Source organism: Ursus arctos, unplaced genomic scaffold, assembly GCF_023065955.2.
Source record: "Ursus arctos isolate Adak ecotype North America unplaced genomic scaffold, UrsArc2.0 scaffold_32, whole genome shotgun sequence".
Lineage (NCBI taxonomy): Eukaryota > Metazoa > Chordata > Mammalia > Carnivora > Ursidae > Ursus > Ursus arctos.
This window is the reverse complement of record NW_026623008.1, coordinates 11,752,186-11,779,094: the sequence shown is the minus strand read 5'-3', so window position 1 is coordinate 11,779,094 and position 26,909 is coordinate 11,752,186. Positions and strand designations below refer to the sequence as shown.

General features: G+C 55.9%; 1 protein-coding gene and 1 non-coding gene across 2 annotated transcripts in view; both read left to right on the top strand.

The window, feature by feature from the left end:
* The first annotated feature begins 436 nt into the window (after positions 1-436).
* PADI2 (peptidyl arginine deiminase 2) overlaps positions 437-26,909 on the top strand; it is a 44,729-nt gene continuing 18,256 nt past the window's right edge. Inside the window, exons 1-6 of the mRNA XM_026519731.4 lie at positions 437-648; positions 13,914-14,097; positions 15,072-15,144; positions 21,233-21,294; positions 23,522-23,639; positions 24,280-24,405. Coding sequence (XP_026375516.2) covers positions 557-648; positions 13,914-14,097; positions 15,072-15,144; positions 21,233-21,294; positions 23,522-23,639; positions 24,280-24,405 — 655 coding nt within the window. The 5' untranslated portion in view covers positions 437-556. The remainder of the gene's footprint in view (positions 649-13,913; positions 14,098-15,071; positions 15,145-21,232; positions 21,295-23,521; positions 23,640-24,279; positions 24,406-26,909) is intronic.
* LOC113270708 (small nucleolar RNA SNORA72) lies at positions 7,961-8,087 on the top strand. Its single transcript, XR_003321907.1, has one exon. It is a non-coding gene; the product is annotated as a small nucleolar RNA SNORA72 (small nucleolar RNA).

The following is a 26,909-nucleotide window of genomic DNA, read 5'->3' as shown; positions in this document are numbered from 1 at the left end:
CTCCTCCCTTCCCCTTAGTTTGCAAACGCCTCCTTTAGGAAGGCTCAGGTCCGGACCCCCACCCCCACCCCCAGCCGGGTTAGGTCGCCCACTCCCTCTGGGCTCCCACCACTTTCTGTCCTTGCCCCTATGACAGCCCCACAGCTGCATTATCCGCCCTGAAAAACTGGGGTCGCCCGGAGGGGAGACTGGCCCTGCGTCCTGGAGCCCAGTAGCTGGGAGCCCACTGAAGTATATTGAGTGAGTAAACCGACCGTGGAAAGGAGGAAATTGGCAACCGCTGACTTCACCCGGATTACAGGCCCGGGGATGGGGAAGGACGGTGTGCGCGGGCGCCAGTTGCGGGAAGCGTGGGGGCGTGGCCACGCTTGACGGACGGGCCCGCCGCCCGCTGCGAGAGGAGACCGACCGGCCGCCCCGCCCACCGGCCGTAGTTAAAGCGGAGAGCCGGGCCGCGGGGCACCGGGAGCGGGAGTGGGTTCACCTGCGGCAGGTGTTCCGGCAGGTGCCCCGGGCGGACCCCACCTGGACGAGCGAGGACGGGCGCTGCGGGAAGATGCTGCGGGAGCGGACCGTGCGGCTGCAGTACGGGAGCCGCGTGGAGGCGGTGTACGTGCTGGGCACCTACCTCTGGACGGATGTCTACAGGTAAGTGGGGCCACCGCGACGGCCCGAGACACCCCTCCCCGCGGCCCCAGAAATCCTGACACCCTCCTAGGATGTGGGGACGCAAGGGCCTTCCTCCAGCGCCTTCCTCCTCATCCTGAGGCCCTTGCATCCAGAAATCCTAAGAAACTCACCCAGAAACCTGACTGCCCCCAAACTGACAGCCTCCCCGAAATCCTGTGGGAGACCCCCTCCCACACCCTGACACAGACCCAGCTCCCTCGTCACCCCTTTCCCAGAGGCCCTCCCCTGGACCCCAGTCTTCCCTTGGTCTGACCCTCTGCAGCCCCTCTCCCAGGACGACCTGGGAGACCCCTAGTCTTTCCCCTTGCTCTCCTCTCAGCACCTCCCTTCTCCCCCCTAGGCTCTCCCCTTCCTCTCAGACCCTTCTGACTCACCACCCACCTCAGATCAGCTGAGCTTCCTCCAGAATCTCCTGGGGGGAGGGGGGCTGGGGCCAGGCCAGAGGGGAGCTGCCCTGGGGCGGAATCTGGCCCTGGGGGTTTACTCAGGCTCCAATTTCACCCTGTGGGGGCTGCTGGTGGTTGCCTGTCCCCAGGCACTGGCTGTGAGCTCCATGTCCCTGAATGCCTTCCCCTGACTTCATCTTAGGGTTGGGGAGGACTTGGTTCTGCCAGGCTGGAGGGTGCAGAGGCGGGGTCTTCGGCAGAAAAGCATCCCTGACTCTGCACACTGTTCCCTCCCCCTCTTCTCTGGCCCACAAATTTTGGTGGGGGGCAGGATTTCTGAGACAGCAGGATAGAGGGTGGGGAAATTGAGGGCAGCCCCCTCCACACTGCCCCAGCCCCCAGGAAGCAGGCAAGTCCAGTGGTCCACCTCCTGTATTCTGTGGGGCATCCTTGCGAAGGTGTGGCTGGTGTGGGTGAAGGGGTGGAGAGGGTCCTGGCAGGATCATTCCATGAGCATTCTATCAGAACAGCCCTCTATTCCAAGTATGTGAAATGTTCCCCCTTGCTAGAGTAGGACGGGTCAGTGCTAACAGGAGGAAGCATGCAGGACTCTAACTAAGGTGGGACCCCATGCTGATAACCTTGGGCAGGTCCCCCAACCTCTCTGTGCCTTGAGCTGAGCTGGAGTGGCCAATGTGCCCTATTGCTCCCAAATCATTCTGTCATCTGGAGCACCCTGCCTCCCTCAGACCCTCCCCAAATCCCATCCCTGTGTCTTCCCATGCACCCTCCCCAGCCTATCCTCTCTGTCACCTCTGGTGACAGCCCTGCCCAGCCAGTCCCCTGCCACTTCTTCAGCAGGCACTGGCCATGCTTATACCATTAGGGCCCCAGCCTGCTTCTGTGAGGACAAAGGGCCCCATCACCATGCAGACCAGGGACCCTCTCTGCTCATCTGCCCCTGGCCTCAGTTGTCTACGTGGAAACCTCAAACGTGGTTTCTGAGGGTCATAACACAGCAAGGGAGTGTGGTCCAGGCGTCAGTGGCCTGGAAGAGCTCCCCTCTCTTCCCCACCCCCAATCCTAAACCGGGCACTGCCAGGGAGCGGGCGGGGAGCCAGTGCACTCAGGTCTCTAAGCCTCAGCTGTGCCTATAGCCGCCTGTCTGTTCACTGGGACACTTTCGCTGCAGCCTGAAAGGCTGGCATGGTGCCTCCAGTGGGGGGATGGGGAGAAAAGAGGGGGCCATGCTGGGGCCTCCTGCCATCCCCTGTCCTGGCAGAGAGAGGCCCAGCCCCAGCTGGGGCAGTGTGTCAGGGAGGGGTGGACTCCTCATCCTCCCTCTGGCAGGGGGCAGAAGTGTGATGATGCCCTTTGTCCTTTCTCAAGAAAGTCGCCACTGCCACAATGACCCCCATCTCCCAGCCGCACATCACTTAAGACCTCACCACCCCCAAGAGTAGAAGCTTGGTCTAGACCAACACCGTCCAGCAGAAACAGCATGCCAGCCACAAAGACAGACACATGTGTATGTTTTCATTTCCTGGCAGCCACATTTTTTAGGATTTAAATAAAGAAGTGAAAATAATTTTCATAATATATATTTTTTAACACAAGAGATCCAAAATACTAGCATCCCAATATCTAATCAATATGAAAATGATTAAGGAGATAGTTTACATTGTCTTTTTCATACTAAGTCTTTGAAACCCAACATGTATCTTATCCTTAGGGCTTGTCTCAGTTCTGAGGCACTGACTCTCGGGGGCTCGATATCCACAGGTGGCAGGTTGCCATTGTGCTGAACGGCCAGGCTGGGGTTCCAACCCTCAGCGCTGGTGCATTTGGAGCCGGATAATCGTTTGTTGTGGGGGGCGGTCCTGCGCGTTGTAGAACGTTTAGCAGCGTCCCTGGCTTCTAACCCCCAGATGACCGTCGTAACCCCCCGCCACTGTGACAACCCAAAATGTCTCCAGATAATGCCAGCTGTCCCCTAGCAGGAGGACAAAAACACCTCCAGTGGAGAACCACTGATCTAGTGGAAGGGGGCCTCTTCCAGAACGAAGGAGATGGGGCTGTTACTGCTCGTGTCAGTGCTGGTATCCGTAGCGGTTAAGAGCTCATGTCAGTATTAATAATAGCAGGGATTTTAGTGAGCACTTGGAAACCAAATGCATTCTCTTGTATCTTCCTCGCCTCAGACTTTGGGGGTCATGCTGGGATCATCTCATTTGATAGATGAGGAAGCAAGGCTCAGAGAAGTGATGCCAGTTGCCCGATGTCACACAGGATTCGGGTCCGGGTCTGTCTGACTAAGAACCCGGGTTCTTAACCTCCACTCTATTCTGTGTGACTTTGAAACTAGCAGGTTGAACTTTCAAACTAGCAGGTTTCAACCCTGCACTTCCTACGGAGTCCTTCTGGACCCAGATACAAGTTCTGACTCTAGACCCCACATCATGCCCCCCCAGGGTCTCCAAGGAGACATCAAGGGGCAAGGCCTGGTGGACCCTGGGCCCAGTTAGTAAGGGAATGTGTTTGGACCCCTTACTTCCTGAGTAACTAAAGTGAGTGAACAGGTCTCAACACCGCCCCCTTCCCAAAGGGTTGGGCCCTCTTTCCCGAAATGCACACACGGCCCCCTTTCCCTGCAGACACACAGCGGGGGGGGGGTGTCTCACCTGTGGGTGAGGGGGCCACACAGGGGGCTCCTCACCAGACCCTATGGTTGACCCACCCTCTCCCAGCCACACTGGCCCCTTGGGATTAGATGCCCTGACCCAGGTGCATTCTGAGTGCTGGTCCCCAGGGAGCTGTAAGCAAATAAATGCCCAGAAAAAAGGAAGTAGGGATTTTTTTTTTCCTTAGAGATTTACTTTGCAGTAGTTGTTAAAGGTACTTGCTGTTTCCTTCTCTCAGTCCCAAGCATCTTCTCGCAGATCTGGCACATGTACGCCTTGCCCACACCGTCTCCCCCGACAGTCCCTTCACCTGGCAGCTGCGTCCTCGCTGGGGCTGGCCCGGGTCCCCATCGGCTTCGGGCTTGAAGCTGCAGAGGGCACAGAGCGAGTGGCTTCCCCATGTTGGTTTCAACCTCCCTACCCACCTTTGGTTTCCCTGCGGAGACACCCCCGGAGCCGGGAGGGATCAGAGAAAGGGCAGCCTTGGAGTCAAGTAACGGGGTGATCACACTGTGCCTGACTGTCCCACTGACCCACAAACCGGGCTGTGAAGACAGCTTCTCCTCTCCCTCAGTTTATGCGTCTGTCCAGGGAGTGAGAGGTGTCCCCTTCTCTCTGGTGGAGAAAGGTCAGGATCCGCTTCCTAAAGTCTGTAGGAACTTCAGGGCACAGATGACATTAACAACGGTCTCTTGCCTCTGCAGAGCATTCTCCTAATTACATTTGATCTCACGATGAGATGGGAGGTGGGAGCGATCCCCCACCCCCTCCCCTGGGATACCCTAAGGCAGAGGCTGACCAGGGGTCCCAGGGCAGGAGTGCGGGCACAGTAAAATGCTGGGAAAACAGGGAGGGGTACCCCACCTTGGGGAAGAGCCTGGAGAATCAAAATTCACCATCTCACTCCCTGGACTCTTCTTAGACTTCCTCCCTGTTCTTGGTTGGTGTGAGTGTTTTAGAAAGTATCCTTAGGACAAAGACCAGGGATGGTGGTCTGCGATCCAGTTAGAAGCATTAGAGAAGTAGGGTGCCATGGTTCTCCCCGTCCCTGAGAGTGCCAGGCCCTGCCTCACTGATCCCACCTCCTGCCAACTACCCTGCACATACTCTACTCTGGCCACATTGGTTTTGTGGATGCTGTTACCTATTGACCACACCAAGCTCATTCGTGCCACAGGACCTTAGTATGTGCTGTTCCCTCTGCCTGGAGTACTACTCCCCAGACCTCTGCAAGCCTGACATTTCAACCATCAAGGCTTAACTCAGACATCACCTCCTCTGAGCAGCGTTCTTCACTACCCTTGTTTCGTGGTACCTCACCTCAAGCCTCAGGCACTCTCCACCCCCATGCTGTTTTTCCTCCTGCCGATCTTCTTTACTTAGTATTACTAACATTTATTCAACACTTATTCTGTGCCGACTGCCTTCCTAACACCTTCCATACTCATCTCACATGTATTTAATAATTTACATGTGTTTAAACCTCACAACAATTTTAGGAGTTAGGTACTGTGCCTGGCCCCCTTAGTTGGGGAAACTGAGATAAGGAACATTTGTCCAAGTTGACGCAGCAGGCCTCTGACCGCTCTGCCAGGCTGCCTTCTGGGACTTAAGTTTCAGGCGTGGCCCCCCCCACACACACACCTACTGCCGTCCTTACTCCCCTATCCCTCCGGCCCTCAAGTCAATGAAGGGCTCCTCCACTGACTAAATGAATGGATGGATATGGCCAGTGATGCAGGTAGATTGGCCTGTCACTGGGCTGAGCTCTCCACCCCCAGCCTCAAGGGATGAGCGCTGCTGGACGGGCCAGTGGAAGGTCAAGGGCATGTGGCCGAGCTTGGCCAGAGCAGCACTTGCTCCTAAGAGAATGACAGGAGGAGGAATCAGGCCAGGTCAGGTGGCCTCATAAATTAGCATGGCACCCAACGCTCTCAACCCTAAAAAGGAGGTCTTGCCAGGAGCTGCTCCACGGCTCTGGTTTCAGGCTGGTCCCTGGGGGTGGCCAGGCTCTAAGGAAGACCTGGTACCCTGTGTGTCAAGCCCACAGCCCCTGGCATAGCTGGGGTCCCTGAGAGCCTTCCCCGCTTGCCCATAGGGCCCTGCATCAGGTTTGGAGCACGGTGGCAGGAGCTCACCACTGCGTCACCCCCCCCCCCAGCTGGACCGGGACACCTGTTAGATGGGGGGTGGGAGGAGGCCAGTTTTCAGAGGCAGCTCTCCCTGCCCAGCCCTGCCAGGCTCCACAGCCAGGGGCTTTGACTGGCCCAAGCCTGCCTCTCTTGGTCACTCACCCAAGCCTTTGGTGTCCCTTTTCTGGGCCTCTGACCCCACCTACAAAATAAGGAGAGGGCTCTAGAGGTTCCTTTGGGCTTCTCATTTGCTCCTCTCCCGAGCCAGGCCCGACGTTCCCGCATCCCCCACCGGAGGACCTTTCGGGAACACTATCACCTACAGGTCCTCCCCCAGGAAGGGAGCAGCCAGACCAGGAGCCCAGAGAGCTGGCGCTTACCTCACACTCTGCCATCACTGTCCCTGAGACTTGGGTCACGTGCTCGCTCTCTGCAGGTCTCAACACGCTCATCTGTAAAAGGGGATGATATTGTTACAGACCTCGTGGGGTTTCAAAAGGATGGGCTGAGATCATGTGGGCCGAGGGCTTAGAACATGATAAATACTCACTAAGTCATTGTCATGACTTCGTATTGGGCTTATTGTAATATTATTAAAACAGTAATGAGCTTTGGCCTCAAACCGTCCGTAACACTCACGGGAGAGAAATGTTGAACAACATTTGTTTTGGGTGCTGTTTAAAGCACCAACAAAGGGGAGGGAGGAAGGAGTCCTGGCAGATAGGATCAGGGAAGACTTCCTGGAGGAGGTGGCAACCAAGCTGAAGGATGGACGGGGGTTCAGAGTGTGACCAGGACGTACCATGCGGAAACAAAGCTGCCTAGCAGGACAGTTGGGACACACGGGGGCAGAAAGGGCATAGACTCGGTGGCCTACAGTGCAAAGCCGGAGAGTCAGTGAGCTCCAATCAGGGCTTTGACTCCCAGGCTCAGGTGTTAGACTTTGTTACATAGGCAGTGGGGAGTTATTGAAGGTGTCTGGGAAGGGAGTGACCACAGACTCGATTGTTTCTGCCCTAAGGAGAGGGGGCAGCTGGCAGCATCAGTGCCCAGTGAGAGAGGCGGCCGAGGTCACCAGGCAGAGAAGGGGGCCGGCTGAAGATAGACGCATCCCCTGTACCCACCTCGGGGCTCCAGCCCCCTTCATGCCAAGCTGAGGCTTCGCCTTCCTCCCCTCGTCCCTGTCCTTGAGGGTGCTCGCCCTGGGCTTGTGTGCCAGGTTGGCACCTACGAACCCCCTCAGACTCCTGCAAAGACCCGCGGGCAGGATGTTGCACCCACAGTGCCAGGAGCTGGATTCACTGGGGGGGGGGGGTGATCCCTGGCTGGTGTTAACGAGGCCCGGGACAGGTGGATAAGCTGAGAGGGCCAGACGCCAGCGAGGAACAGGCACGTCACGCCCTCGAGCCTGGGGCTGAGCGGGCACCCCAGGCCTGCGAGGCCAAGCCAGTGACCTCCCCACTGAGGGAGTGAAGAGCAGAGAGGCTGATCGGCTCCCCAGAGGCCATTCAGCGTTTGTGGGGCTGAGCGGACGGTAGATCACAAACCCATTCCCTTGGCTGGGCTCAGGAAACATCCCTTGTCCACGTCCGACGCTGCGTTCCAGTCTTGCTCAAAGTTCCTTTGTCCGGCCATCTCTCTCCATTCCGTCAGCCACCACCTTGTCCCACGCCACCATCATGACTCGCCCAGACAGCTGCGGTCGCCCTCTCCCTGAGTCCCCCCACGTCCATTGTTGCTCTCCTGAAATGCATTCCCCACTCTGCACCCTGGGTCATCTGTCTTTAGTGCACAAACAATCACGCCCCCCCCCCCAAGCCTTCAGTGCCCTCAGGGGGAAAGGCCAGCGCCTTGCCACAGGCGAGGTCCTCTCCTCCCACCACTTCCCTTCCCCCACTCACAAGCTGCACCCACACTGATCTCCCTCCACTTCCCCCAACGTGCTGGGCTAACGTCCACCTCGACCCCCACCCAGGCTGCCCGTGCTGCTTGGAAATCTCTGCTCCTCTTCCTCCTCTCTTGGTTCTGTTCGCTGGTTCTCAAACTGCGGTCCCTGGACCAGTAGCAGCAGCAGCAGGAGCTGGGAACTTGTTAGAAATGCAGTTTCCAGCCTACACACTGGCGATGTTAAGACCATGCCAGTGTCGCCAGGCCCTGGTCCTTCCCCAGGTCTGGTTTTATAAATGCCGGGGATAAACCAAGTCTGATTTATGTCACGCCTCTTCTGTGGGAAGTGCCTATGATTCTGGGTGTCTAGTCAACCTCAAGAAATGACTGCACATTTGGTGTCATAACTGCTGAAGATAATGGTTGTTAATTTGCCAGTAAGTGAATTATAAAACTAAGAAAAGAAAGAAACGCAGTTTCTTTCCACAATGTAATACGTACAGCAAGTCATAATGTTGGACACTTGAAAATATATATAAAGGTATTTGTCGATTGCTCCTCCACAAAGTGGGGGAAGAAAAAGAAATGTCATCCATGTTTCTCAGGCTCCGCCCCAGATCAGCTAAGTCAGAGATGGGATGGCCCGACAACCTGTGTTTTAACAGGCCCTTCAGATAATGCTGATGTACACTCCAAATTTAAGATCCCCTGGTCTAGTTAATTCTTGCTGTCTTTGGAGTATAGAGTTAGACCCCAGTTCCGATGCCCCTTCCTCCAGGAAGCCCTCCTTTTTTTTTTTTAAGATTTTATTTATTTATTCGACAGAGATAGAGACAGCCAGTGAGAGAGGGAACACAAGCAGGGGGAGTGGGAGAGGAAGAAGCAGGCTCCTAACGGAGAAGCCTGATGTGGGGCTCGATCCCAGAACGCTGGGATCACGCCCTGAGCTGAAGGCAGATGCTTAACCGCTGTGCCACCCAGGTGCCCCCAGGAAGCCCTCCTTGACCTACAGGCCAGGGCTTCATGGCACCCCATACTTCTCTGTTAGAGCCATTCTCACCACCAAAGCCACATCACCAGCTGTGTAACCCACTGAAAGTTTGTCTTCCACTAGGACATGGGCTCCGTGGGCCCAGGGAACATGTTCTCTCTTTTGCTTCTCTACCCCCAGCACCTACATCTGCCCTTGGCACATAGTAAGTCCTCGGTCAATACGTGTTGAGGGCGTGAGTGACCACCTAAGCAAGCCCTGCCCTTCCAGCCCTTTCTTCAGCACACACCCAGACTTCCTGTGAGCCTGGCCTGGGCCAGGGGCTGAGACAGAAAGAAAAGACAACCTCCACCTTCAAAGAGCTAATGGCGACAAGGGAAAGAGACACAGATGGAGACAAATGGATTGAGCTGGGTCTTTAAGGAGGGATGGTCAGTTGCCCGGCAGAGAAGTCCGGGAAAGGAAGGGTGGAAGGACCTGCATTTGCAAAGTGCACAGTGAGCTGGGACAGTGCAGCCTTCAGAGGCTGGAGAGACGAGCTGAGACTCAGTGACTGAATGTCACTGGTTGGGTCCCAGCTTTTACTGTACCAGCTCACACTCAGGAGCCACTGAGTATTTTCAAGCGGCCGAGTAACCTGATTTCATTTTTTTTAATCCCTCTGGTAATATAGGTAGGGAAACCTAGAAAGGTGCATTCCATCATTCACTTATTCCCAAAGTATATATGGAGCATGGCCCTGTCCTGGGCACCAGGGTGCGATGGTCGGCAGAACAGATGTGGTCCCGGGGCCTGGCAGCCTGTCCTGGGCACGCTATCTTCAGCCTCCATCCCGTAAGCAGGAGGTCCGGGCCACCACCAATACCCCCACTCTCTCCCCTGATACCACCCTGGGCCCCTCCCTGCGGCCTCCAGGGACAGTCGAGGTGCCCACAGCCCCTGGTTCTCGGGTTTCTGGGGGATGAGTTCTGAGAGGTTCTTCCTGGGGAGGGAGGCAGCTGGCAGGATCCGCAGAGGACAATGGGTGCCTTTGTTGCTTCTGCCAGAGCCGCTCCAAGAATAGCTGTTTGCTCAGCTCAGAGCAGGGCTGGTGCTGGGGTAGGAGGGTGTGGGGCCGGGCGTTAACCCCCTGAGCCTCTGGGGCCTCCTCCAGTTTCTCACCGGCCCAGAGGAACGAAGGAAGCATCGCTTAGAGCCGCTATTGTCAGAGTCGGGTCCTAAAACTCATCCTGCCCTATGAGTTTGTCAAGCATTCTTTCTCCTAAATAGAGCTGCATGCAGAAACCCAATGTATAAAACCAGATGAAATCTCTGTGGCTCTGCTTAAAGTGGAGCGGGGACCCAGCCGGGAGATCCCCAGCTCCTCCGTGCCTCCCTCCTCACCCCAGTCCAGGGCTGGCCCCCTCTGTGCTGCCCGGATGCCAGCCGCCACCCCTACCTGGTGTCACGCTCCCATGTCACACTTGGTGAAACAGAGGGAAAGCGCCTTGCCCCGGGCCATCCAGCAAGCTGATGGTCAAAGCTGGGACTAGAGGCATGTTTCCCTGACCTGAGCCCACCCCCCAGTGCTCAAACTCATGATTTTTACCAAAACCATATTCCACCTGTAGTATTAATAACTTAACATTTTCTTTACAACAACTCATATTTTATTACTCTATTTTTTAAAGATTTTCTTTATTTATTTGAGACAGCACGAGTGCAGAGAGCCCAAGCAGGGAGGGGTGGGGGAAGAAGGGCAGAGGGAGAGGGAGAAGCAGATTCCCTACTGGGCGGGGAGCCCGACGCGGGACTCGATCCCAGGACCCTCAGATCATGACCTGAGCCGAAGGCAGACGGTTAAATGACTGAGCCACCCAGGTGCCCCTATTATTTTATTTAAATGGAGATCTTATGGGGCGTCTGGCTGGCTCAGCTAGTAGAGCCTGTGACTCTCGATCTCAAGGTCATGGGTTTAAGCCCCACGTTGGGCATGGAGCCTACTTTAAAAAATAAATAAATGGAGGGGCGCCTGGGTGGCGCAGTCATTAAGCGTCTGCCTTCGCTCAGGGCGTGATCCTGGAGTTCTTGGATCGAGCCCCACATCAGGCTCCTCCGCTACGAGCCTGCTTCTTCCTCTCCCACCTCCCCTGCTGTGTTCCCTCTCTCGCTGGCTGTCTCTTTGTGTCAAATAAATAAATAAAATCTTTTAAAAAATAAATAAATAAGTGGAGATCTTATATCATTACTGTAAGTGGAAATCCTTTATTAATTGCCGTAAAAAGATGACACATTTAATAAATACATAAAGCTTTTCGATCGTGCATCCATGTGCCACCTAACAGCGTCTGACACGCGGGCCCTGTGGGCAATGCCCCCAGGCATTTCTAAGAGGCTCGCCTCTGTCCTGCTCAGCTCTGCCCTCCTGGCTGGGGCGTGTGTGGTGTGCCCAGCCCTCCGCTGCACCCTGGAGGAGGAGGGATGGAAGAGGCCAGACCCTGCCCTCAGGGGCTCGCAGTGCAGAGGAGGACAGGCACCCCATGGCAACACCCTGAGACAAAGGGCAGCCCCTGCCTGATGAGGGACGAGGGAAGAAGCCTGTGGGACAGCAGGGGTGAGTGGGTGTTTTCCAGAGCAGCAATGGACGCTGAGACAGTGTGAGGAACGCACTCCAGGCTCTCTCAGTGACTCAGTGGCAAAACTGGGGTCAAACCCACATCTTATGCAAAAGTACCCCCAATCCAGGGTTTCTGCTGAGCCTCTGCTCCTCCCACTGATGGGTATGGACAGGTGGCAGCAGACCACTGCTGACAAGTGTCCAGGTTCCGATCAGCCCAGTGGCCCTGTGAGGGGCTGAGGAACTTAGAAGGGGGCAGATGGACAAGAAACAGGGTGGCCCTGGAACTTCCTTCCCAAGCTCCTCTCCCAGACCCAGGCGTGGACCGCCGGACCCTTGCCTGCGCTCTCCGGCAGTGCCCCCCAGACCAGTGGCCTTCACCAGCAGCCCCTGCAGTCAGTGGCCTGGGTCATCACAGAGACCCTGCGTGACTCACAGTCACGGCCTCGGCCCCCGCAGGGCTCTCACCACCAGGCCGCACTGCTGAATGTCTAGCCCAGTGGTTCTCAGAGTGTAGGCCTGGGCCAGCATCACCACCCGTTCCTGGAAATGGTAGAAATGCCAATTCTCAGTCCCCACTCCAGACCTGCTGGATCTGAAACTCTGAGGAGGGGCCCGGCAACGTGCGTGTAGACCAGCCTTCCAGGTAATGCGGCTGAGCTCTGAGAACCACTGGTGTAAACCTCTCATCCAGCCCCCTGGCCACTGCTCACGTCTTAGCTGCCCCCGCCAAGCCTCCGCTCTGCCAGCCAGACTCTCCAGGGAAAGGACCCACGAAATCTCTAGTCTTCAAAAAAAAAAAAAAAAAAAAAAAAAAAAAAACCTGGAGATTTAGAGTGCACGCCCGGACGACTGATGCCTAACCACAGTGGAAAACTATTCTGGAACCCAGGAGCGCCAGGCCCTCAGAAGAACAGATGTGGCTTTGAGGCAGACACTTGTACATACGTCTTAGTCCCAAATCCCATGAGAATCCCACCTAAATCCCTCTGAGCCCTCTTTAGCCTCTGGGAACCTTCAGACCGGGGGCTGGATTTAGCAAAACTGTCCACCCTAAGCACCTTCCTCCCCCAGTCTCCCCGTCCTTCCTGTCACCTCGCCTTAAACCAGTGTCTTAGGCAGTTACAAACTACCGTGGGCTGAGTGGCTTAAACAAAGAAGTGAATTTCTCACCCTCCTGGAGGCTGGAAGTCCGAGATCAGGGGGCCAGCACAGTCGGGTTGGGGTGGGAGCCCTTCCTGGCCCGCGGACGGCTGCTTTCTCACTGTGAGCTCACATGGGCTTCCTGGGAGTGCGGGAGAAAGATCTCTCTTCCCCTTCCTATAAGGACACCAGTCCTGTCAGATGGGACCTGGTGCTTATGACTTCATTCAACTCTATCTTCTGAAAGCCCTCTCTTCAAATGCAATCACGTTGGGCGGGGGTCAGGGCTTCGGCATGTGACTTTGGGGACACACAGACATGCATATAGCAACCAGATCAAACCAGTCCATTTCCTGCCCTGAAATCTTCATGGCTTTTCAAGAATTTCAAGGGTACTAGGATGCCTGGGTGGCTTGTCAGTTAAGCACCTGCCTTCAGCTCAGGTCATGATCCCAGGGTCCTGGGATCCAGTCCCACATCAGGCTCCTTGCTCAGCGGGGAGCCTGCTTCTCCCTCTGCCTGCTGCTCCCCCTGCTTGTGCTCTCTCTCTCTCTCTCTCTGACAAATAAATAAATAAAATCTTAAAAAGCGGGGGGGGGGGCCACCTGGGTGGCTCATTCGGTTAATCGCCTGCCTTTGGCTCAGGTCATGATCCCAGGGTCTTGGGATCAAGCCCCGCATCAGACTCCTTGCTCAGTGGGGGGCCTGCTGCTTCCTTTCCCCCTGCTCACGCTCTCTCTCTCTCTCTCTCTCTATCTCTCTCTCAAATAAATAAATGCAACCTTTGAAAAAAAAAAAAGAATTCCGAAGGTATCACTCTTTAATAGAAAACCACTCCGGAACCCCTAGGAATGGCTCTCAGAGGAGGGAGCTCCGAGCTGGGAGAGAAAGTGTGGCGGGAGGGAGGGATCTTTGTGACCGAGCCAGCCCACCTCTGCCCCTTGAGGACCCAAGTCCCAGGCTCCTTCCCTGGGCAAACCCAGCGCTTTCACACCTGCCTCGTGCCCTTCAGCCAAGTTCTGCCTGCGGTTCGCACACCGGATCAGGGGTGGGCGCTGCCTTGGGAGCGAATTCATTTCTTGGTCTGGGCCTCAGTACCTGCACCCTTAGGACCCCACATGGCGGCCCATCAGAAGCACGAGGAAGCCTGTTAAGAATTCAGATCCCCAGGCCCCGCCCCCCCCCGAACATTCTGGCTCAGTGGGTACAAGACTCTGTATTTTACCAAGTGCCCTCCCCACTACTGGGTGATTGTAGTGCAGCTGGGCCCTTGGGGGTCCCCCAGACCTGACCACCCAGGAGGTCCCTTGCAGCCCCGCCCCTCCAGGGGTCTTTTTTGGAAGTCCCTTATCCCACCTGCCCTGGGATCTCCCCCACTCCATGACCCACTCTCCTCTTTCCATACAGTGCGGCCCCCGCCGAGGCCCAGACCTTCAGCCTGAAGCACTCAGAGCGCGTGCGGGTGGAGGTGGTGCATGACGGGCAGGTCGAGGAGGTGGCCACCAACGGCAAACAGCGCTGGCTTCTGTCGCCCAGCACCACGCTGCGCGTCACCATGAGCCAGGCGAGCACCGAGGCCAGCAGTGACAAGGTATCCTGGCTGGGGAGGTCCTCCGAGGGCAGCGGGAGCCCGGGGCCGAGCTAGAGCAGCGCCGTCCGACACAAACAGAATGCGAGCCACACTTGTCATTGCCACGTTCCTAGTGGCCACACTGAAAGAACAGAAACAGGTGGGCTCTGTTTTAGCAGTGTATTTTCCTTAACTCCTGAGATCAACATGTTGTTATTTTGACATGATACCAATATAAAGAAAAACAATTCATACGCGAGCATAGGTTCCTTCTCGTACCAAGTCTCGGTCACACTTAGAGCACATCTCAGATCAGATTGGCCACGTGTGTGGGCGCAGGACCCACCTGTGGCTGGTGGCTGCTAGACTGCAGGCTCGGGGCCAGACCGTGGCATGAAGGCTTCGTGGAAGTTTCAAGCTGTGGGCTGCTGAGTGATATATCAGAATCACCGGGAGTTACGGCCCCAAACGTCCTTGGCCTCCTCCCGTGTTAAACGGGGTGCGAGTGCCCGTGCTGCAGGGCCAATTGCCCAAGCGGTGAGGCTGAGACCAGACGTCTCTTCGCTGGTTCTCTAATTATGAACTTCCCCACGCGCCCCGTGGCAGTGACGGCACTGGGCATTATTCAAAGAAAACACCTCAGCCCCGCCCCCTGGTTGCTTAGCAGGAGCGTGTCATACACCATGGCAGATACTGGGGGGGGGGAGGGGGGGAGGGGGTAGGCAGCAGAATGCACCAGGGGTCATAGGTAAGCAGTCAGCACCCTGCATGCCCTCTCAGAGGAGGGGAGCCCCCTATCTGTTGGATAATTTGAGAGAAGCAGCCCACCAACCCAGGAATGCTTCCTGGAGGAGAGGGTTTGGATGTTTGGGGAGAATTGGCTTAACAGGCTGCAAGGGGTGAGTCAGGGAGGGTGGTCACTGCAGATTTTGCTGCCTGTGATCTGTGATCTCTGCTCTTCTCTCCCTCCCAATGCACCACCCCTCCCTGCCAAGGTCACCGTCAACTACTACGAGGAGGAGGGGAATATGCCCATTGACCAGGCTGGGCTCTTCCTCACGGCCATTGGTAAGTTGGTGTGGCTGCGGCCTGGGTGCTTTCCTCCCCAGGGGCTGACACTGCTGCCCTTCTCAGCAGCACTTGGCCTATTTCCAAGGCTGCTGACCTGGCACTCGGAGCTTCCTCTGAATAATGCAGGACGAGAAGTAATGCCACACGTGCCCAGGCCCTTCTGTCCTGGGGTGAGGGATGTCCTGGGTGGAGGCATACCCGGGTCTGCCAGCACCTCGCCCCCAGTGTCAGCATCCCCACCCCAGGCTCTGTGGGCCACTGAAAAGAAAGAGCAAAGTCTGTTCCTCCCCTTCCTCTCCCCTGCAGCCTGGAGAAGAGCTTGCCTTCCCTTCTGAGGGAAGTGGCCTGTCTGCTCTGTCCCTGACAGTCCCAGCTACCCCCTCGCCCTCCCTAGACCCCGCCCTGGGAACACAGACGGGCAGCCCGGTTCCTTAACTCACCTAGTCCAAGCCTTTCATTTGGCATTGAGGACAAGGAGGCCCAGAGAGGTTAGGAAACTTGTTCAAAGTCACACAGCAATTTCCTGGCAGGTTGGGCCCGGAGTTCAGGATGATTCCCCTCCCAGGGTCTTCCCATCTGCGCAGTACTCCCCTGCCTGGGTGCCAGGGCTTGTGGGGTGCGGTCTTCCGCAGTCACTCGACTCTCCTGCAGGTGACGTGTTACTTTTATATCTTCTTTTTAATTTTAATTACATGATGTTTAAGCCAGGGAGCAGTTGGGGGGTCATTCTGTCTGTCCAACCTTAATTTTGCATTGATAGAGCTGTCACACAGTGGGGGGAGAGAACTACCAGCTACTGAGACTCGCTGTGTGCTGAGTGCTTAAAAATAGAGAAAATGTCTTTCATTTATTCAACACCTACTCTGTGTCCTGGACGGTGCTGGGTGCTTTGAGGAGGAGAAGGAGAAACACCTGACCTTTCTTGAGCACGTACAGACTGCCAAGCTCCCATCCTTTACGGTCACGCTCTCAATCTACCCTCCACCTACACCCAGGATAGACAAGGGGTCTCAGAACTTCCCCCAGAAAACCACTAATTCCTACATCGGCACCATCTTCTCCAGCCGCCAAAGCAGGCTCAACAGCAACGCGCCTCTTCCTCGCAGCTTCCTCTCCAGTAGGCTTGTGTGCTGGTCACCCTGACCCTCTTTCTGCACCGGGGGAGTGCCCAGCCTTGGGGTGGGGTCCCCGGGATACCCTCAGGGGGCCCTGGGACATGGGCACCAAAGCCTCCCCAGTTGCAGTGGAGGGCTGGCCGGCCCCTCGCATGCACACACGGCCCCCAGGGCGTCTCAGATGACCGGCCCTGAGGAAACCTGATCCCACAGACACGGGACACCTGAGGATGTAAGCATGAAGGGCAGTGGCCAGAAGGCCTGTCCAGTGAGGCTGGTCCCAGAGGGCTGACGCCACCATGAGCGAGACTTCCCCCAAAGCCAGGCAGACAGGATAGATGGCAAAACAGCGCCCTGTGAGGAGGCGGGACTGGACTCCCTCTCTCGTCTGAAGGACTGTGGGGCTTGTGCTCGAGGGAGCAGCAGGGCTGAGACCCAGAAGACACTAACTGTGCTTCCGGATAGTCCGGTTCCGTGGACCAGTAGAATGCCCACCGACACCCCCCCCCAATAGTAACCCTGACAATGTTGATGCTTGGCCAAAAAGAAAAATATATAGAAATATTTTTATATTTATATATATATATTATTTATTATGTAAGTATAAATAAAAGAAGTTGCCAACAGCTATCACCATCATTCTCACATTTTCACACCTAAAAAGCAGGCAGAGGAATCATTCCAGAATAAAAGACAGGCATTTACATTGCAGAAAAAACGTCTTGTGGAAACCTCACCCACTGAACTTACATTACCCATTCCACCAGGGACCCTGGTGGAAGTTGGTTCCCCTTAGGACCCACTGGTCTGTCTGACCCTCCGGGTCTTGTCTTCCTCAGGCATCTACCCCAGGGGCCCTGAGCCCCAGGTCCTGAGTAATCCTCGCCTCTTCATACGGAGGGCACCTCAGAGGCGGGAACACCCCGAAAGTCCCCGGATGGTGGGGCTGCCTTCCCAGGGACATATCGGAGTCCATCCCACCCTGGTTCTGCCCTGAGCTCACGCTGAGCAGAAACAGCCCAGGCTGTGGAAGAGACATCAGTTAGTCTCGTTTCAGGCTCTGCCCCTCCAGCCGCATTGTGACCGTCGCTGCCCTGAGCCCCAGGTCCCTCATCTGCACGGAGGGATTCCCCGCACCCGCGTGCACGGTGCTCACAGGAATCCGATGGGAGGGTGTGTGCATGGGGTGGACACTCCGTTAATATACATTCTTCTCTCCGTTCCGCTTGGAGATGCTAGCCACGTTTTCCCTCTGCCTGGGCAAAGCTGAGAACCCCATTGTCTGTCCGTCTTCCTCCTGGGATTTAGAAACAAACCCATGGTGCCCTTGGCCAAACTAGGCCCTGGGGCTTGGCTCTCAGTCCTGCCAAGGACGTGCTGTGTGACCTTGCCAAGTAGCCCACCCCTCGGGACCTCATTTTCTTCCAGCTGCAAAATGAAGGCTTTGAGCCCATAGGTCCCTCACGGCCTTCAAGACTCCTTCCCCGTGAAGGGGAGGGCTCACCTGCTTTGCTGTGGTCCTGGCAACAGGAGCAGGACGTGAGTCTTGAGAATTCTTAGCATCATCCTAAGGACCTCATTTCTTGTGCCCCCTCCCCAGGCCCTGGGATAATTGCCCTAGTTGGCCGTGGGGGAGAAAGTCCTTCCTCCCCACCACACCCCAAGCCGCCCAGTTACATAAGTAGGCTCGGCACCCTGCCACGGCCCACGGGGGCCAGCGTCCTGCCAAAATGCTTCTGCCTCTGTGTCAAGCCTGAAGCCTCAGTGTCTAGGTTCTCAGGGCAGACTACCTTGAACTCAATCCCACTGACATTTCCCATAAATCTGCCCCACACCCCAGGTGCCACCTGACACCTTGGGGCTATTCTGGGGAGCTGAGGTAGGATTCGGAGCCTCTGGGAAATGTCGTCTGGAGCCCGGGTGTCCTCCCCTCCTCCCCTGCAGGGAAGACAGAGCTATCTCAGGAGGGCAGAGCTCTGGGTGGGTCATGACAGCCCTGTTCTCTGTTCCTACAAGGATCATCCCCTCGAAATCGAGTTAAATTGGACGTTGGAGGGAACTTGGAAGGGGAGACGCCCTGGAGGTTGGGAGATGGGTGATAAGAGAGCCTGATGTTGTAATGCCTGAATTTTCTAACAGGAAGTCAGTGAAACTTGTCTGAAGTTAATAAATAGAGGAAGAGCAATAAGCGTATGACTTAGTATTATGGAGACTGCCTCGGGCAGGTGAGAGGATGCGATGGACAGGAACTGTTATATTTTAGAAGCTGTTTGGTGCTATTTGAGGTTTTGGGTTTTTTGTTTGGTTTTGTTTTGTTTTTTGGTGGGTTGGTGTTTTTTTTTTTTTTTTGCATTTTGTACAAATATTACATCAATAAAATTTTTATTTTTTAAATTTTTTGAAGATTTTATCTACTTGAGAGAGAGAGAGTGAGCGAGAGAGAGAGAGAAGGAAGAGGGGAAAGGGCAGGGGGAGAGGGAGAAACAGACTCCCCACTGAGCAAAGAGTCCAATGTGGGGCTTGATCCCAGGACTCCAGGATCATGACCTGAGCTGAAGGCAGACGCTTAACCAACTGAGCCACCCGGGCGCCCCTACATGGAAAAACATTTTTAATTTAAGGAATTTATCATGAAGTAAAGCACAGTTAAGTGCATCATAATTTCTCTCCTGTGACCCACTGTGTTCATGGACTCACCCACAGCCGTGGTGTGGTGCCCCCTTGACCTAGAGACGAAAGTCCCAGGGCTGCCAGGGTGGGGATATGGCCAGCTCCTCTGGAAAGGGCCTTAAGGGGAGTAAGTCTTGGGTCTTTGAAGGAGGACTTGGGTTTTAGAAACAGCCCAAGGTGGAGATCGGCCTGAGTTGGTGGAGAGGAAACAGTCCAAGGCCAGGGGTCTGGAGTCGGAGGCCCAAGTGGGATGCCTAGCTCTGCACTCTCTAGGGACTTTGAGGTCACTTCCCTGCAGGGTCCCTCGGTCTCCTCATCTGTGTGGTGAGGGTGGCTGGGTGGGTGATAATTCCTCCCCGCTGGTATGATTGAGGGGAGAACACACAGTGGGAGGTGCTCTGCCCCCAGCAAAGGGAACTGCACACACAGAAGAGATTGTTATCTGCAAAAGCAAAGACAGGGGTTCCTTAGGGAGCCCGGGTCTGTGGCTGGTTCCCAGGAGAGGCTTCAGGAAGCCAACCTTCCTGAAAGGCAGCATTCACTGGGGAGTGTCCAGTTGGAAAGTTCACGAAGGTCTGTAAGCCAAAATCAATACTGTTCCTCCATCTGAGACTTCAGTCTCTTTCACAGCAGCTGGTGGTACCCGCTTCCCTACTTTGTGCCTAGAACCCTTACCCTGCACCAGCGTCCAGGTTATCAGTCCAATTCACTGACAGGTGATGTCTCCAAGGCTGGGTTTGCTCACCTCTACAGTGGCAATAATAATGTTTATCTCCCAGGACTGGGGACTCCAGGGCGGGCAGTGTTCCCTGAATGCCTACCGCTGGGTCCCCATGTCTCGTAGTGGATGCTCAATGGTGATTTGCCGAGCAGATGGACTCAGTGAAGAAGCTCACTAGTCATGCCCTACGGCACCCGACTGACAGCAGGGCTGCAGGGGCTGGGACACTGGGGTGCTGCCTCTCCCAAGGACCAAGCACCCTGAGAGTTTCCCCCATCCCGCCTCCTTCTAGATCCAAAGAAGCCACATTCAGGGAATCGGGCTGTGAGCAAAGAGAGGACTTGAGTATTATCCCCAGGGTGAGCCGCCTCAGGAAGGGTGACATCAGTGGCCTTCCTGTGCCAGGACCCTCCTCCCCACCCGGTCCAGGGAGAGAGCACGCCTGCCAAGGGGACAGACCAGGGATGCATTCACTCCCACCCAGCTCCCGCCTCGGTCCAAGTCATGCTCCACGTGAGGCCGAGCCCACGGGACAGTTCCAAGACCTGGACCCGGCTCATACCATTGTGTGACACTCCCATCGCCTCGGGACAACCCCCCTGCTCTGCCCTGCCCTGTTAGTCTCTAACCAGGGGGCCATCTGGCCTACCAAGGGACATTCGGCAATATCTGGAGATATTTTGGTTGTCACAGTTGGGGGCTGTTACTGGCATCTGGCAGGTAGAGGCCAGGGATGCTATTAAACATCCTCCAGTGCAGGAAGGGAAACTAGCTCAGAGAGGCTGTCCAACCTGCCCGAAGTCACACAGCTTATAAGCAGAAAAGCAGGGTTCAAACCCTGCACTAACACTAAATCTTGGCTCCTTTCACCACCCCACACAGTTTCCATGAAGCCTGTCCCCAGGACAGGCCTAGGGATACCAAATGCCCCTTCCCCAGCAGAAGGAATAAACAGGGACCCCTGCCTGGATCCTCATATCTGATAGCCTGGCTTTCTCAGGCACCCCCAGATCCAGAGGGGTTGGAGACCCAGCTTCCCACCCAAAGTAAAACCCTGGTGGGAGGCAGGAGTTCTAGAAGAGATCACACCCAAACGCGTGTGTGCGCACCACCAAGACAGACTGAGAAAGGCAGCCAGGAACTCCTATGAAAGTTTTCAAAATATGAGCTTTCAGGTCAGGCCAAACGCAGTGTGTGCCCCAGTTCTGCTAATGCTGCCTGTTCACACGGGGCCGTGACTTGACATCTCTGAGCCAAGGCTCCTGGATCTGTCCAGTGATGCTCATCCCGCCCACCCCCCCAGAACCGCCTGCAGAACCACAAAGTGTGGGGAGATCCCCGCCCTACCTGATCGCCCCTCCCCAGTCTGTCAGTTGTGAGGTTGGCACGGCATCCGCTCACGTCCTTCATCGGGCAGCGGGGTGTTGGGGCAGGGGGTGGCATAAGGTGACAGCCAGGCCCTCCCCTTCCAGGGACCAAGCGAACGTGTGCGTCGCACCCTAACCGCACAGGTCTTCCTCCCGGCCCCGCCCCACCCTGTCTGGCAGGCTCCACCACTCACCCGTGTGTCTGTCCCCAGAGATCTCCCTGGACGTGGATGCAGACCGGGACGGCGTGGTGGAGAAGAACAACCCAAGAAAGGTACCGAGCTACCAGGGCACACGGCCCTGGACTGGGGGGCTCCCGGGGAGGTGGGGCAGAGCCCCAGGATGGATGCTGCAGACAGCCGTGGTCCTCCCCACAAGTAGACAGCTCTCCTTTTACAGATAAGGAGACTGAGGCCCAAGGCAGGCTCCCACACCCAGCACGCCCATCAGAGCCCACGGAGGGGCCAAGCGCTTTATAGCAGCCGCTGTAAAGCACCTGCCCGAGTCTGTTCCCCACCCACAGGCTGGGCCCCCCAGTTCCTAGAGCTGTTGGAAAACATCAAGCGTTTGCTCTTCTTACTTTGCCTTGTCTTTAATTTTAAAACTGAATGAGGGGAACCCTCGGGAGCAGAAGGCTGCATGAATCATTCTCAGTTCAAGGCATGTTATTTTTAAGGGTGCGCCCACAACCCCTCTCTTGTTTCATTCATTCATTCATTCATTCATCATTCCTTCATTGGTTCATCTATTCATTCATTTATCCCCTCTTATGCTGCATTCCACACTCCCATTCTGCTCCCCCACAAAGCACCGTTTCAAGGGGGTTGGTGCGTTCCTTTCTGTTCTCATGATTCTTGCAAAACACACAGCGTGGTCGGTGCACATGTATCTTTAACTTGCGTAGAAAGCATTGTGTTCTCCGGCACCTTCTGCCGCGTCCTTTGCCCTGGAGCCAGTTTTTAAGCTCGCTTGGTTTTGCTCTGTGTCCGTGCAAAGTTGCGTCTCTGCCATTTTCTGGCCTTCTGTATCACTTACGTTGGTTGATGCTGCTGGCTTATGTTACTTTCTTAATAACAACCTAAAGCCTGTTTTAAATTCCATGTAGATGGATACTTGAAAAAGTTAAATGAACACAGCCCAGAGAGAAGCCTGGGTCCTGGCAGCCAGCCCCAGACTCTCTGTACCCGAGACGGGGGGCCTCACGCCTGCTGGGGAACCCCATCTCCCCGGCTCCTCTGTGGGACTCTGCCTTCCGGAGGCTGCCGGCTGCAAGGACACGCCGGGTCTGTGTCCGTGGCCAGGCCACATGACAGTAGGCTCCATGGAGGCCTCGGTGGCAGCCAGCTCCCCCTGAGGAGCTCGGCAGCCTTGGTGAAGTCACTCAATCCCCGGGGGCCTGAACTTTCTCAGACTCGATCTGGGCCTGTGAAGGTTCCACTTGTCCCATAAGGATTTATTGCTCTAGCTCAGACCCCGGGGCTGCGGAAGGAAGGAGAGGAAGGCGGCCGCTGCGCTCGGGGAGTTCGCGGCCCAGGGCGGGGCGGGGGGGGGCACATTAAACAGAGTGACATGGGTGACCATCTCATCACAATTTTCCCAAGGTTGCCCCCAGAAAGAACGTGTACGGTGCCCTCAATGTAACCCCAGGGCAGCCGTTCAGGGCTGTAGACTCAGAAAACCTTCCGGGAAGAAGGGATGGTCATGCTGTGACCACAGGAGGAGTGGGGTTGGTCAGGTGGGGGGAGACAGGACAGCGCCAGGAGCACGGGACCTGTGAGGGCACTGGCCTGAGAGCCGGGAGTCCACATAGGGGGAGCAGAGCGAGCCAGAGGGAAGGGGGTAACGGATGGAGAGCGGGCCGGTCCTACCCGGCCTTGCAGCCCGCAGTCAGGGATTGGGGCTTTATCCTAACTCAACAGGGAGCCCCGGACAGGGCTTAAAGCAGGAAAAGCAACATGATCTGGTTGGAGCTCGTTCTATTATGGCCCTGGCCGCAGAGGAGAGAATAGATCGCCTTGCAGGTCCCATTTGGAGCACTCAGCATGTCTGGAAACAGCTGGGTGTCTGTCCATCCAGGCGTCTCCCCCGATCCCCTCTGGGGACTCCAGAGCCTGTCGATCCCCTCTGGGGACTCCAGAGCCTGTCGTAGAATGCATGCCTGCTCATTCCTCCAGCTGCCCTCGGTCTCCCTGCCTCCACCCCTTGCAGGCACAGGCACGCCAGGCTCGAGGTTCATAAATGCCCATTTGATTTTCCAATCTCTGTGTCTCTGTCTGCCACCGTCTCCCTCCTGAGCTTGCCTCTGGTGCTCACACTGAGCCTGTCCGGGCATCAGATGTGGGGTTCGCGTATGCCAAGTCACCCCTGCCCCAATGCGTGGTGGCTGCCCTTTATTCTCATCCTGGGGCTGTCTCTTCGGCGTCCTGTGGGGTCTACAGTGGAGCTGGGAATCAGCCAGAAGGTAGACAAGAAGGCACTGACCCCTCTCCCCGCCAATGCAGGCATCCTGGACTTGGGGCCCTGCGGGCCAGGGGGCCATCCTGCTGGTGAACTGTGACCGAGACACACCCTGGCTGCCCAAGGAGGACTTGAAGGATGAGAAGGTCTACAGCAAGGAAGGTGCCAATGGGACCCACCCTCAGGGTTGGGGGGAAGGAGGAGCAATGGAAACACTCATGCTCAGACGTGAGCTGGGCCAAGACTGGCAGGAGTGACCTCGCATCTCCTGGGGATTGTGGGCCCAAATATCCACTCTTGGGGTACCTGGGTAGTTGAGTCAGTTAAGCATCCAACTCTTGATTTCAGCTCAGGTCATGATCTCAGGGTTGTGAGATCAAGCCCCATGTCCGGCTCCTTGCTGGACGTGAAGTTTGCTTAAGATTCTCTCCCTCTCCCTCTGTGCCTCCCTGCTCTGCTCTCTCTCTCTCTCTCTCTCTCTCTCAAAAAAAGGAAAAAAAAGATCCATTCTTGCTAAAAAACAGAAGAAAAAACTATTAATGCAGTTCAATTGGAACCACGGTTTTATAACAGGAGTTACATGGACACCAACACATAGGGAAAGCACTGGAAGGAAATTCCCGGAAAGTTACAGGAGGTCATGGTGTCGGAGAAGACAACTAGTTTTTATGCTTTTTACGGTTCCCACAATACACATGTGTGGGGTTTTCTGTCCTGATTGGAAAAGTAACGGTTTTTCCTGAGCCCACATTCCAGCTGCACGTCTCTTAATTCTAACCTTCTCTGCATGCCCCCTCCCCAGACCTCAAGGACATGTCCCAGATGATCCTGCGGACCAAAGGCCCGGACCGCCTCCCTGCGGGATACGAGATAGTTCTCTACATTTCCATGGCCGACTCGGACAAAGTGGGCGTGTTCTACGTGGAGAGTAAGTGACCACAGCGCAACCCTTCTGGAAGTTTCTAACATTCGATGCCCACTGAGTTAACCTCCCCGGGGCTCACCTCTGCCCTCCATGCTCCTCAGAGCCCCCCCTCGGCAGCTGTGACCCCTGCAAGCGTAGGTGACTGCAGAGGGCAGGGACCCAACTCTTCGACTCTTCCTAACGGTCACTGGGAGCGCTGTTGTCCTGTGAAATCAGGAGGCCCCAGGGATAGGCCTCTCCTCCCTCAAAGGAGTTGGTAGTGACTTGAATTTATGTACAACCCAGAGCCCCTTCTTCCCCATGAACCACGGGAGGAAGGGCTTTCGAGATCCACCTTTTCTGGAGCCGCGTCACCTGCACGATAACAAAGGCAGGTTACCCACCCAGCACTTCCCCGCGTGCTTTCTGCTCATCTTGGACTTTCTAGAGCTGAGAACTGCCTCCAACTTTTCAAGAGTCCCCAATGAGGCTGTGGGCAGCCACGCGGAGTGCACCCCTTTCTCCTCTTGATGGTGACACGGCCTCCTGGGCGCCCACTGCGTAGGGACATGCTTCTGCCATAGACCTAGTCCTCACAGCCGCCCACTCTGTCTCTCTTCCTATAAATACGTGTTGACCCCCCTCAGTGCCAGGCGCTGTTCTCAGTGTTGGGGTCCCCTGCAGTGAACTCTGCAGTCACTCCCCACGGGGTGGTGGGGAGGTGATGGTCTAGGGAGGGAGACATGATAAGGAGCACAATGGGAGAAAATGACAGGCACCAAGTACTAGGGATCTTTAGGGGCAGAGGTGAGGCATCACTGGCCCCAGGTGGTCCAGAAAGGCCTCTCTGAGCAGGTGACATTTGAGCTGAGACCCAAATCTACAGTGAGAAGGAACCAGCCATTCATGAGCTGAGGGAAGAGTGTTCCAAACAGAGGGAACAGCATACACAAAGCAGAGCGGAGTGGTGCAGCTTGGCGCATTGGAGGAGCAGAAGGGAGAGACTAGAGGCGGGGGATGTGTTGAAGTCAAGGTCAGCAAGCTGGGCAGGGGCCAGGGCATGCAGAGAGGGCTTGGATTTTATTCTGAGAGCAGTGGAAAGCCATTAAAGGGTTTTAAGCAAGGGACTGTCAAGATCTGATTTATGTATTAAAAAGCTCTCTCAGCAAAATAGTTAGCTTTGCAATTTGCCATGATGCCTGGTGGGGCTTCCCCTGTGCGCCCAGCTGTCTGGGGGGCCCAGGATCTCCAGCCTTCCTCGGGGGCCCACCTCTGGACAGGCCCACTAGAACCAGGACAGTGGCCAGGAGGAGCTGGTCATGGGGGCCCCGGACCCTCACCGCAGGGAGTGATTTAGCCCAGACAGCTGCCACCCACGGCCAGTCCTCCTGATGCACACTGGGCCCTGGCAGTGACCTCCCACAGGTTGGAATGTCCCCAGAGTCAGGCCGGCTCTGCTGCCCCAGGGGGCCGAGCTGTTGAAGTTTATCCAGTCTAGTCCAAGGTAACCATAGTGGATGGGGCTGCCGGCGGGGCAGGCGGGGGTGGTAGAGCAGGACCTCCTCCCCCCTCCCGCTCCTCTCGACCGTGACCTTGAACTGGGACATGTGATGTGTTGCTAATAGGGACACCCAGATGTTATCTAGAGGGTTCTGTTCATTAATGGGAGTGGCTTGCAGTCTGGCCCCGTAATCGCATCTCTGCCCCTCACTTGCCATCCGAGATGGCCCCTGAGCAGACAAAGGCCTCGAGACGCTGCCGTTCCCCAGTCTGCCTTATCTGGGCTGCTGTCCTGCGGGGCACGGGGGCACCTTACTGACGCAGCGATTTGTCCAAAATAGCTTTCCCGCCAAATGTGGAATCCTGGAAAGAACAGGGGTAGGAGAGGGGGAAGTAATCCATCGGTGGCACAGTTTCCCTCTCTTCTGTGCAAACATTATCAGGTTTTGTCAATACCTGAGTACACGTATGGGTGAGAATGGGTTGTGTTATACAAATGTTGCTTGTCACCTGTGTCCCCCAAGCCAGGGAGCTGGGCTAGAGGCCGAGGGACCCTAAGAGGGAGCTCTGGTGCCTGGGAGGTTCACATCCTGCATCTGGGCAAGTCCTACTTACCAGCCCATGACCTGGGCTCAGCTGTGATGTGATGCGGGGATGATGAAGGCATGACTGTCCCTGCTCAGGTTGGGGACTAAACAAGGAACATGTCAGGCACGCCACGCAGGAGCCAGCCCACAGAAAGCTCTCTATAGATGGCATTTGTTGTTTCGGCTGGGATTATTCTGATGATTGTGAATTACAATCCTTGCAAGAGACAGCAGTCCCCCATGCTCTTAGGAAGACACAGGCGTCAGGGTTCCAGCCTCAGGTTCTGCCTGGGATCCAAAGTCAGGGCCTGACCTCTTCTATAATAATGCAACAACCAGCTTGCCCCAGTTTGCCCAGAACTTCCCTGGTTTTAACACTGAAAATCCCTCATCCCGGGAAACCCCTCCGTCCCGGGCAAACCAGGATGGGTGGTCGCACCA